The sequence below is a fragment of the Ailuropoda melanoleuca genome, chromosome 3, assembly GCF_002007445.2.
Source record: "Ailuropoda melanoleuca isolate Jingjing chromosome 3, ASM200744v2, whole genome shotgun sequence".
Classification (NCBI taxonomy): Eukaryota; Metazoa; Chordata; class Mammalia; order Carnivora; family Ursidae; genus Ailuropoda; species Ailuropoda melanoleuca.
The window spans coordinates 105375226-105387443 of NC_048220.1; the positions used below are offsets into that span (position 1 = coordinate 105375226).

The following is a 12218-nucleotide window of genomic DNA, read 5'->3' on the forward strand; positions in this document are numbered from 1 at the left end:
ACTGGGCACTCACTTTATAGCTGTTCCAAGCTGGGCGCTGGGGCCACAGCGAGGCAGAGTCCCTGTCCTTCTGGAGCCCACTGACAGGATGTGAACTCAGGCTGTTTGACTCCCAAGTCCCTTGCTCTTTCTTGTACCGCACTGGTACCTCAAGTGGATTGCTGTTCCAAGTGAGGCCAGCAGTGCCGTGAGGCCGCTTAAGAGACTGATGCCAGTCTGGGCTTGTCTCTTAATAGAGACATAGCGTCCAGCTCAAAGGAGGTGACCATGCTGCTCTGCTGTCCTGTGGCCAGACCAGCCTCAAGCGCTGTATTCTCTCCCGGGTGATGGGGACCGCCTTCCGGGGGCGTTGATGGACTAGGACGCATCAATGGCCTGGCCAGCCCCCTCATGTACTGCTGTTGTCCTTACAGCCAGGTGGGCGCCACGGCAGGGGTTGAGCCACCCTCATGGAAGGGAGAGGACCATACCGGATCTACGACCCTGGGGGCGGCGTGCCTCTGGGAGAGGCTTCCGCAGCTTTTGAGCGCCTAGTGGAGGAGAATTCCCGACTGAAGGAAAAAATGCAAGGGATAAAGATGTTAGGTAACACAGAGCCTGCGTTCTCCCTGCAAGCCTCCTCCCCGCAGCCTGCCGTGCCAGCTGGCACATGCCTCCACCCAAGTCATCCCTCTGCCCCTCCTGGCCCCGCGCTGGCTCCTGCCTCCCAGCTCTGTCTTTGTGCACTTCCGTAGCATGAGGCCAGCATCCCCGGCCCCGATTCCCCAGCACCCCAGCATCATGATGGCAGGACTCAGAATACCCGAGGGTCCTAGAGGGAGCCGTGGGGTGGGGGAGGGAGGAGGAGCTGGAAGGTCCAATTTGTGCACATGGCAACAGAATGGCCTCGTCTTCTGGGAGCACCAGAAATGGGAGAGCAGGCCTCACCAGGGCCACAAGGGCATGGTCCCCAAGTGTTGGAGCAGGGAGCTGAGCTTGGCTTGAAGCAAAGTGGGAATAGGTCCTTGATTTCTCTTGTCCTGGCTTTTGCTCGAGCTGTCCCCGTTGCCTGGAGCAGGCCCGCTTACCTCCCCATAACTGAACCGACCCAGATGCCATCGCTTCCTCTGTATGAAGGATTCACTGATACCCTGTCCAGAAGAGTCTGTTTGCTCTCCACACCCCTAAAACTCTCCCTTTGCTTTGCTGCCACCTTCTCTGGCCTTAGGTTTTGGCGGTGAGCATAGGTCCCTGATTTTCCAACTGCTTACTCCTTGCTTGGCAGATGTCTGCTTGGAATGGCAGATTAGGGAAGGGGGAGTGGAGTTTCCCATTCTCCACTTGTAGAAGGAAAACTGAGGCCCAGAGGGTTGGTGGTATTACCAAAGGTCTCCTCCCTTCAGGCAGCCCCTGACTGGGGGGTGTAAGCTGTGGGTAGCCCCCAGGGGCCATGATGGCTGGTCTCAGAGAGCCCCTGGCTTTCTGTAGAGTCCCTGGCCAGTTATGGCAGGAGTGGGGCAGGAGGACAGTGCCTGGAGGCCAGGAGTTTGTTCTTGGCTCCCCTGTACCCTGTTTTCCCTGATTGCGGGGCCCCTTCTTTACCTGGCCCGTCTCTGCTTGGGGGCTGGAATGGTATGTGTGATGCTCAGCCCACAGGGTGATGGTGGGGGCATAGCCCAGGGCCTCCAGCATCAGGAGTCACACAGAAGCAGGCTTAGGGGTATGGGGCTGGGAGAACAGGTGTACTAAGCTGAGTCACTCCTTTGCTCCCCGTCGTCTCCCCAGGGGAGCTTTTGGAAGAGTCCCAGATGGAAGCATCGAGACTGCGGCAGAAGGCAGAGGAGCTGGTCAAGGACAGCGAGCTGCTCCCACCACCGTCTCCCTCTTTGGCCTCCTTCGACCACCTGGCTGAGCTCACAGGTAGGAGGGGGGTCCAGGTGGACCTCCGCCTTTCCCCAGACTCCTCTAGATCCTGAACAGTGGTCTCCCTTCTAATTTGGAAACCCACATCTCCTCCATTGATCCTGAGGCCACAGACCCTCCTCCTAGTCCGCTTTTGTCTACAGCGTCCTCAGAAGGTCAGACGTGGAAGGGACCTCAAAATAATTCTGTCCAAAAGTGGCTGGTGACTCAGCACTGCTGAGGCCCTGGCAGACACTAGTGATGGCTCCCAGTCCCCTGCACCCAGCACATGGCCTCGGGATCTGTAGCAACATATGTGTTCAGCAGACCTTTAATGAACAGCTGCTGTGTGCCAGGCGTAGAGGTCCAGGCAGCTACTTCGAGTCACTCAGAGTGGGCACATGGGTCCGAAGCTCTCTGGGCTGGCCCCACTTTTTCCATTCTACCACGGGGGATGCTGAAGCCTATGGAAGAATCTGGATTTCCTTTTAGCCTGCTGCAGTGTATTTCAGGTGTAAGGTACACATGCTATCTCTTAAAGGAAAGCATTGACTATGAGGAAGGCTTGCAGTCCTAAGTGGAGTCACCCTGCAGTCCTCAGTGTGTCGCCGAGTACAGGGCAAGGTTGGGGACAAGGGAAGCAAAGGTCCCCACACATGAGGCTCAGGTGCCTTCTGCTGCAGCCCGCCTCCAGCCTTTGCCCAGGCCCGTGTGCCAGTCTTCCACTGGCTGGTGGTTACATTTGCTGAATGGACACATGGAGGAAAGTGATGAGCCCAGAGTCCACTGCGCTGTGGTCAGTGGGGACGTCCAGCCTCCACTCGTCCGCTCAGCAGTGATTTCGCAGTCCCAGCTTGGCGCTGGGCCCACCCCCCAAGTGAGATGTGCAGCCACTCTCCAGCAGCTTTAGGAGGTCAGAGGGAGAGCCGAGACTGCGTCCTGATTTTGCCAGGGCTGGCTGTGTGACTGTGGGCCGGTTGGTGACCTTTCCCTGTCTCCTGTTTCCTTACTCGAAAATGGACATACAGAGCTGTCCCAAGAATTGGCTGAGAGGATAAATATAAAAATACTTTGTCAATCATAAAGTGTCCCCCTTGTCATCACTGAGGCAGGCCCAGGGTAGCCAGGAGCAGAGACCACCTTGGGATTTTCCCAGCAAGTCCAAAGGAGATGGTCTCTCTGTCCAGGTTCTGTCCCCATCATTCCAGTCATTTCCCTAGGCTACTAGCCCTGATGGGACCACCTCCCATTTTCCCAGACTCGTATAGGGAATGCTGAGAACTCCTGGCCCAGGCTGTCCTCAAGGGCGTGGTATTTGGGCTTTCCCCCTTTTCCTGCTGCTTATCCATGTGTTCTCAATTCCCCAGGAAAGGATGCAGGTGGCCCAGCACCGCCCACTGACCTTGCACACCCCAGCGACAAACCGGGGCCGGTCCAAAAACCTCCATCCAGCGTAAGTTACATTTGGAGTCATGGCTGAAAGTTGCCTGGACCTCAAGGACCCGTTGGCAGATACGAGAACTTGGAGAGAGAGGGTTGAGGTCAAAACACTTGGGCTTTGACTTGCTAGGTGATACTGGGCAAGTTGATCTCTGTTTCCCTGGGGCCTCGGTTTCCCTGTTTTCAAATGAAGGTCATAGTTAACACTTACCAGGAAGACCCTGGGATGCACAGGGCATGCCTCCCGTCTACTGAGTTGCATAATGCCTAGCGTGTGTTGACCGTGCACAGTGCTGGGATAGATGTAACCTGGAACTCACATTCTCCAAGAGGCCTCAGAAAGTGTCTTCTCCAGATTTGCCACGAGAAGTTTCTTGGTATCCTAGGACTGGAAGGGACCCTAGTGGTCGTACTGTGTAGGGTCTTCCTCCTACCAACGAGATCTAGAGAGGGAAAAGCTTTTTGTTGCAAGGTCGCACAGATCATTGGGGAAATGGAGGTGAAAGGGAGGCTTTCCAGGCAGGGCCGAGATCCAGAGCAGGGTTCTTGGTGGCCATGAGGCTCAGCTAAAGCTGAGTGCAGAGATCCTTCCACGTGTCTGCCCATATTCCTGGGACGAGGGAAGGCTGGAATAGTCCTTGGAGACCAGATTTAATAGCAGTCCCAGAGCCAGCGTCCTGGTTGAGAGGAACCACTGGCCTATCCGTTGGTTACACAACCAGTACATTCTACTTGGTACGGCTGAGAGGTGTGAATAGTTTGGAAGTCCTCGGCCACCCTGCATTTGGGTGAATCCTGAAAATCTCTCCAAATTTGTTGACGTATCCTCGGGACTTATTGCAGATCAGTCCACTCCCCTGGGATCTCTGGAACTGGCTTGGCAAGGCTGGCACGGGACTGCCTTGGTGGTGGCCATACTAGCTGCTGTCTGTGTTGCCTGCTTTTGCATGAACTAATGACATACCCTCAGTTTTCTCATCTGTCCAAAGGGGATATAACCCTCTGACCTCTCTGGAGGTTGCTTTGAGAAATAACGGAATCTGTGAAAACATTTTAAAAGCGCAAGGTCTAAAGTGCTACAGTTCAAGGTTACTGGTCGGACATCCCTGTTTTACAGATGAGGAAACTGGCCAAGGAGGGGAAAGTGATCTCAGATCACGCAGTGGGGTGCGGGCAGACCCGCTGGGAATCCTGCTCTGTGGTCTCACAGGAAGTGATATGGAATTGCCCTGTGAGCTCAGCCTCTGTGCAGAGGGGCTGCCCGGGTGAATCGCGGCTCTGTCACGAGACTCCAGAGGAGGGGCGAGGTGTTTTTCTCTCAGGCAGTCCCTAACTCCCTTTCTGTACAGGGCACCTCCTCTGAATTTGAAGTGGTCCCCGCCGAGGAGCAGACTTCTCCCCCAGCGAGCAGCGGCCACGCCAGAAGCACAACAGTGAGTGGATGGCGGGTACCTACCTAATCCCACGTCTCCTCTCTGTTTCAGTCACCTGGCCCTGGTGGAGAGGCACAGGATCCGCTCAGATCCCTTGGGCACTCTGGAGTCACTTGGGGGATACACGAGGGGCCGGAGCAAGGGGTGCTTCTCGCTCACATATGCAAATCCCTGGCTGGTGACTTCCCCGACTGGGGCCATACAGGCACGCAGCCATTGAGAAAGCCTGGGCACGCTGCCAGCCCTGCTGGTCTCGGCCTTGTGCTGGGCACCTACACACTATGACTCAGCTTTCGGGCCTGTGGGCTCCTAGCCGGGGTGGAGTAGAAAGGGCCAGAGAAGCCCAGAACAGCTTGAGGCAGGTGATCTACCCTTTTATGCAGGCTCTCTGTTCCTCCCGGGCTCCCCTTTGGGGTGTACACACACACACACACAGACACACACACTGTCACCTACACACTCCTCCAGCTCTTGGGGTGTCTACCCAGCATTCTCATTCCGTACCTTACCCTACTTGCTGCCTTTATTCCCACTGTGTCCTCCTCTGCTCTCTTAAAATGGCAGACCTAGTGGAGAACCATTGCAAAAAGTCTAGAACATTCTTCAAAAGTCTTTAAGTCCCGTCCTCTTCTCCTTCTCCCTCCGTGTCTACTTTGAGATATTTTGGTGAGATTTTTTGGTGGTTATGAGGCAGTAAGTGGCCTGACTCTTCCCCGTGGTCTCTATTTCCTCCTCCTACTAAGGACTGGGGGACAGATGTCGCTCCTTAGTTCACTGGTGGCATGTTGTATCTGTCAGTCCCCCAGTGCAACGTCCCCATCAAGGGGTCATCTGGCTTACACTAGCTCCTCAACCCTCTCGGGCAGGTCCGAGCATCAGAAAGGTTCTGCTCTCTCCTCGAAGGCTCTGAGATGCTGGTCAAGGAGGAGAGACACTGGGGTGCCTGGGTGGTGCAGTCGTTAAGCGTCTGCCTTCGGCTCAGGGTGTGATCCCAGTGTTCTGGGATCGAGCCCCGCATCGGGCTCCTCCACTGGAGCCTGCTTCTTCCTCTCCCACTCCCCCTGCTTGTGTTCCCTTTTTCGCTGGCTCTCTCTCTCTCTCTCAAATAAATAAATAAAATCTTAAAAAAAAAAAAGAAGAGACGCCGCCCCTGCTCAGAGAGTATTTCACTCTATGACCTTGGACCAGTAGTTCTGTCTTGTTAATAAGTTCCTCCTTAAACCCACCGTGTGCCTGGGCTGCCTCCCTGCCCCCTGGGAGCTTGCAGGCTGGTGGGAGAAATCATAGGGATGAAGCAGTTCCTGAGCCTTAAATAGAGCAGCATTCACCACCTCAGGCCCTTTGTGGGAAGAGGCAGTGGGGGAATGAATGCAGAATTGAAGAAGCAGCTCTCCTATTAGGATCAGGTGCTAACAATATTATGTAAGCGTTTGCTGAACGCCCCGTTGTGGCTGTAGGGCATTTCCAGGCCGCAGAGTGCAGAGACAAGGTTGCTCAGTGTGGCAGGGCACTGGATCACGAGTCAGAAGCCTACGTTCCAGTCCTGGCTCTGCCACTGACTCACTTGGCGACTTCGGGCAAGTTCCTTCTGCCCGTACTATGGTTTCTCAGCCTGAGCCCTGAGGCTTCCCATGGCGTTGACATCTGTGACTTCCATAAATGTTTAGGGGAGGCTGCTAGAGGAGCTGAAATGTGGGCAGGGCTGGGAAGGGTGGGCAGAGGGGATACTTCAGGAATGAAGACTGAGGAGGCACGAGGCCTGGTGCGTGGAGGCTCGGGCAGGGGGATGGTGGGGACTCAGATACCCTGCAGGGAAGCCGGGCACAATGCGGTGAGCTATAAGGTGCCAGTGAGGATCCTTGGGCATGGTGTTGGCATAACTAAGGCACCATTGTCTTTTGTACAAATGTTCTAGACAGAGGAGAGGTGGCTAAAGATAGACTGATTGATTATTGAGATGGGACTATATTGCCCCCAGTTTGCTTCATTTCTTACATACTCTTCTAGACTGGGACTCTCTGAACCCTCTGTTTTGACTCTTGGGTTCTCTGAGGAGTCGATGAATGCTTGGACCGTTTTCCAGAAGATACACCTGTAGACATAAAGTCAGGCAGCTTTGGTCTGTGCATGGCTCCCGGGTCAGAAGTCCCTGAACCAGTGACTCAGTGTTCGATAGAGTGACCCCCTCTCCTGGGCTTGCAGCTTTCACATGGCAGCTCACCCTTGTAGGAACCCCGTGAGGTAGAGAGGAAGGGAGGAGTGTGTGTACATTCAGTAGAGGAGGATTCGGGGGCCTGGTGGACGAGTGGTTTACCCACAGGCGCTCAGGGAGGCCCAGGGTGTGGGAGGAAGGTGGCCCTGCTGCTATTAAGCCAGCCTGCAGCCTGGGAGTCCCAGGTCCTGCCCCATGAGTCAGCCCCACACAGGGAACCTGTGTAACTAGAGAATTTCCCTGGGCTGAGCGGGGCTCAGAGGGGAAACTGAGTCATGCAGCATGGGGAAGCCGAGGGAGAATGGCCGGTGACGAGTGGTCCGTGTGCCCTTCCTTCCCGCCAGGCCTTGGGCCCCCTTCCCCATGAGGACAGCAATCTGATGCTGCACCTGCAGCGGCTAGAGACCACGCTGAGCGTGTGCGCCGAGGAGCCGGACCGCAGCCAGCTCTTCACGCACCTGGGCCGCATGGCCCTCGAGTTCAACCGGCTGGCCTCCAAAGTGCACAAGAATGAGCAGCGCACCTCCATCCTGCAGGTGAGAGCGGCTGGGAGGAGGGCCAGGATGGCAAGTGGGCTCCCTGCCCCCGCCTCCCCCTGCTCTTCCTGGGAACCAGGGGTACCACAGGCACCTTGGCGGGTGATGTTGGGGACTGACTCCGGGCTTACCTAATTCAGGGTGGGGAGCAAGGTAAGAAAGTCGTGGGAAGGCACGAGGAAGAGGAAGGAAATTGGAACATGTGGGTGGGCGATGCAAATCTCATGGTTGGGGATACCACCGGGGCGTGGATGTGGGCAGGTCGGCAGCAGCTCTGCCTCTCGGAGTTGGAAGAGTTGGGATTCAGACCGCAGTCTGTCATGTGCTAAATCCCATGCTCAAAGCCTCATCCTCACCTCCCTCTCAACCCTCCCTGCACCATGGGAGTGAAGTCAGATTCCTTCCTAGGCCAGGCCAGGCCTTGGACTAGAATAGAATGGTCCTCGGTTCTAGTAGTGACTTTTTTTTTCCCCTGTATGATAATGGACAGGTCACTTATCCTCTCTGTCCTGCACCGTCCCTCTCAGTAACATGGAGTCGGGAATGCCTCCCTCATGGGATTGCTGTGTTAATAAAGCACCCAGGGAGGCCTCAAACATAGCAAGTTGGTCACTGTTAGGGTTTCGTGGGGATCGGTCATCCGCACTCAGGGGATCTTAGCCTCAAGGGCCTTGGGTAGGGAAGGATTCCCAGATGGCGAAGCTGAGGTTCTAAGAGGACCCGAGTGCCTGTCACCTTAGTGACAAGGCATAACTTGAAGTCTTCTTCCTCCCTCTGGGCCAGTTACCGTCCTGTCACTGATCTGTGGTCTCATTCGTGTCAGCAGACATTCAAGATGGTCCTGTTGATGGGGGAGGTGGCGGGGGAGTCTGCTGTGTGTGACCTTGGGAAGGGCTGGACTGACAAGAGCAGGAGGGGCGTCCGGGCTGGAGACAGACATGAGGAAAGAGGTGCGGGGCAGAGGACCCCAGGGAGAACGCAGGACTTCCATCCCACTGTGAGGGAGGTGTGCGTGGAGGGGAGCGACTGGAGCACCCTGTGAGGGTCGGGGGGGGGGGCAGGCTGAGGGAGACGTTTTTCTGCTATCACAGAGGCTTAGAGGTGTCTAAGCCGAGCTCCGGGGAGCTGAAGATGGTGCACTGCGTGCGGTGAGATCACTTTGAGTGTCAGTGGTCTGGCTTTGAAATTGACGCCAGGCCTCGTAAAAGACAGTCCTGCCTACCTCTAGTATTTTTTGTGTAGCAAGCTCCTGTGTGCGTTGCCTTCTTGGCTCTTAGCATAGTTTGTAATAATTTTATCTTATCGGGTGGTTTATCTACTCTGTGATTTTTTCCCCCCGCGCCCCCTGCTAGAATATAAGCCTCACAAGGCGGGACAGGTGCCTTACCTGTCATCCTCACCACTGGATCCCAGCGTCCAGCACTTAGCAGGTGTTTTGTGCACATTTTTGAGTGAGTGATTTTGAATGAATTGATCAAATGACCTCACAGGTAAGCTCTCTTGGCCCCTTTAATGGAAGGTGATGACCTTGGTGACCTCCTCCCTCCATCGGCTGTTTTGTGCCCGGGGCATTTGCCCAGAGACTCGGAGGAAACAGCCCTCTGGACTGGCAGATAGTCAGCGCACGAGTCCTCGTCCCAGCCTTCCCTTAGTGACCGGGAGCAGGACATTCTGTTCCCGCCCAGGGCCATGGCATCCTGGGTATTTGCCTGGCCTGTGGGTGGAGGCACATTAATCCGGTTCCTCCTCATTGATTCATTGATTTGTTTCTTGGTTCGCTCAACAAACACTGTCAAAGGCAGGTATGGCGCAAGGCCTCTGCTAGACACCGGACCAGTCACGGTAGTTTTCCGTCCTCTCGGCCTTGGATCCCTCGTGTCCCACCAGCCTCCATTTCCAGGCTGTCTCCTCCACACAGCCTTCCCGGGTCTCCCCTCTGTTAGTCAGAAAGGGCTAGGTTTTGCTGTGGAAGCAGATAACTCTGAAATCTCCCTGGCGACCGTACGGTTTTCCCTCAGATTCCGTGTGGCAGGGGCTTATTTCCGCTCCTCAGTCACTGAGCGGCCCAGGCCCACAGACGCCCCGGCGTCTCACACCCTTTGGGTGTGAGGCAGCCATAGGGGAGAGTGACCAGAGAATTGTGCCTGGGCCAGCCCAGAAGTGAACCCGTGTCGCTGCTGCTCACTCTCGTGGGCCAGGGGTAGTCAGGTGATCTCGCAGAGCCCGGGACTTGGAAACGGAAGGGAGCAGGTGGAGGCGGTGATTACCAGCAGCTGTGCGCCAGCCCAGCTACAGGCCTGCCCTCCCCTCTCTGCGCCTGTGGTGTGGCGGGGGGGGGGGACACCCCAGTTTAGGTCTGCCACATGGACTGTAATCCCAGTGGTGATACTTAGCAGCTGTGCAACCTCATGCAAATCACATCACCTGCACTGGCCCGCTTTTAAAACAGAGATGAGTTCAGCAGCTTTGGGGAAGCCGTGAGGCTCTCACGAGGCAGCGAGTGGAAGAGCATCTGGCCGTGGACGTGACACGTGCTCACCAAGTATTTGTCGGAAGATTAACTTCGTAGCGACACGTGCATCACATTCCTTGGTGGCACCCCCTGCCCTCTCTCTCCGTGAGGCCCTGGGCCTGGCCGTCCCATCTTCCATGCCCCCCTCCCCACCTCGCTGCACTCCCAGCAGGAGCCCTCAGATAGCATCAGGGGACTGGCAGGCCACAGGGTCTTGTTTGTAAAGGAGGCAGAGAGGAACCGTTGTCCCCATGCGGAGAGGAGGGAACTGTGTCTCAGAAGTGAGGCAAGCCCGGGCCGCACCTGAGAACTTGCTGAGGTCTTGACTGAATGCCCTGCCTTGTCGTCTGACCACACCGAAGCCTCTGACAGTATCCAGATTGACTAGCTCACAGGCCCGCTAGGACTTCGCTCCTCACTCGTTCTTTCCTTCACTGCGCCGCTCAGTCACGCGGTTGGGCCAGCCTTCAGCAGAGTTAAGTGTTGGCTGTGCTAGGTCCGGAGCTGGGAGAGTGGGGAGGGGATCCTGGGCCTCCAGGCGCTCACAGACTGGTGGTTCTTCAACTGTACTCGTCACAAGTCCTAAACAGGGTGAGAGCAGGGGCTGTGAGCGAGGATAATGCAGTGGCCTCACTCACCCAAGGCAGGGGAATCGGGGAGGACTTCTCCGGCAAAGCGATATTTAGGCTGAGACCTGAAGCAGGAGTAGAAGTCAGCTGGGGGAGGCCTGGTGAGGAAGAGTGTTCTATGCTGTGGGGACAGCAGTGGAAGAGGAGGAGGGGCAGAGCCCTCTGCCTAGCTAGACCAGAAGGCCCTGTGGCTGATTCTTGGTCAGGCATCCTCATGGCTGGCTCTGAGGGAGAGGATGCATAGAGGAGCCTGCATGGGCCCAGCACCTGGGTTCCCAGCTGTCCTGAGAGGGACTGTCTGAAGCCATGCAAAGAGGATAATGTGTTGGGACCTGGTGTGGCTGTGGCCCCTCCCCTGTCCTCCATCATCAAACTGCATTTGGGATGCACCCCTTCCCTCACCTTGTCCCCCGTCTGCCTCTCTGCCTTGCAGACCCTGTGTGAGCAGCTTCGGAAGGAGAATGAGGCCCTGAAGTCCAAGCTGGACAAGGGCCTGGAACAGCGGGATCAGGCTGCTGAGAGGCTGCGGTAAGTCCAAGCTCCTCAGGAGCCAGGAGTCAGACGGGCAGGAGGAGAGGGGTAGTGCCTGGCACCGTTTTCTGGGCGGAGGACTGAGGGCTCTGAGGCTGTGGATGTCAGGTCCCTTGGTCCTTCTCTTTGGGTACCTTCTCTGGCCCTTTTAATATCATTCTAGAGTGTCTTAAGAGCCTCAGAAGAAGGTCTGTACAAATTGCACCCCTTCCTTGGGAACTTGCTCCCTTAGCCTGTTAACAGCCGCGGGCGAGGGCTCAGGGCTTTGCTGCCCTCTGCTGGTCACCATCGTGTCCCGCTGTTTTCCTGCTAACAGTCAGGGCTCCCTCATTTGCCTCCTGGCTCTCTCTGACCCCCCAGGATCACTGAGGGTCAGGGAAGGCATTACACGTTCACACTCCCACCCCTCCCTCCTCGCTGAGATCCTGATTCAGTGGGTGTGAGGCAGGCTTAGGCATTTTCCCAAAGACCTCTGTGATTACGCTGTAGGTAGACCCAGGATCATACTTGAGAAACACTCTCTTGACTGTCAGAGTTTGAAGGGCCCTTCGAGATTATGCAGGTCAGACCCCGCACTGTGCTGAGGGGGAGACTGAGGCCCAGAGAGTGCGGCGTGTAACTACGGAGTCACTGTGCCATTTGGAGTCAGCATATATTTATTATTTCCAGAGGGCCAAACAGTTGGGAGTTTCAGAGCCATACCGACTCCATTCATGGATCTGAGACCCCAGGCTGGAGGAAAGACTCATGGCTAGAAGGCAAGAGCGCAAGTCCCTGCTGTGTGACCTTTGGAAAGCCACTTGACTTCTCCATTTTTCTATTATGACATGGAAACTTAGCTGGCAAATACAACATAAATATTTTCCCTAGTTCAGTCATGCCTGAACCCACATCAACACTTTTTATTATGTCCTATGTCACCTACCTTGTTGGTTTAAGAATTTGCTTTGAATCATGTTTTTACTTAAAATTATGATAAAGAAAACATGCAGTTAACAGAATAAATAAAACTTGGAGTTAATAGAAAACAGCATTACCTGCAAT

The 12218-nt window shown here is 55.6% G+C and overlaps 1 protein-coding gene across 10 annotated transcripts in view; it reads left to right on the forward strand.

Moving 5' to 3' along the window:
• The window catches only part of TNIP1 (TNFAIP3 interacting protein 1), a 49217-nt gene that overhangs the window by 19995 nt on the left and 17004 nt on the right, over window positions 1-12218 (forward strand). For 6 of the 10 annotated variants that reach the window (XM_034656844.1, XM_034656846.1, XM_034656850.1 and 3 more), the window contains 6 exons: window positions 414-585; window positions 1765-1899; window positions 3249-3334; window positions 4671-4769; window positions 7311-7502; window positions 11077-11171. In XM_034656844.1, coding sequence (XP_034512735.1) covers window positions 450-585; window positions 1765-1899; window positions 3249-3334; window positions 4671-4769; window positions 7311-7502; window positions 11077-11171 — 743 coding nt within the window. In that variant the 5' untranslated portion in view covers window positions 414-449. The remainder of the gene's footprint in view (window positions 1-413; window positions 586-1764; window positions 1900-3248; window positions 3335-4670; window positions 4770-7310; window positions 7503-11076; window positions 11172-12218) is intronic. The other 4 variants (XM_002920756.4, XM_019801286.2, XM_034656849.1 and 1 more) reach the window with 2 other exon arrangements.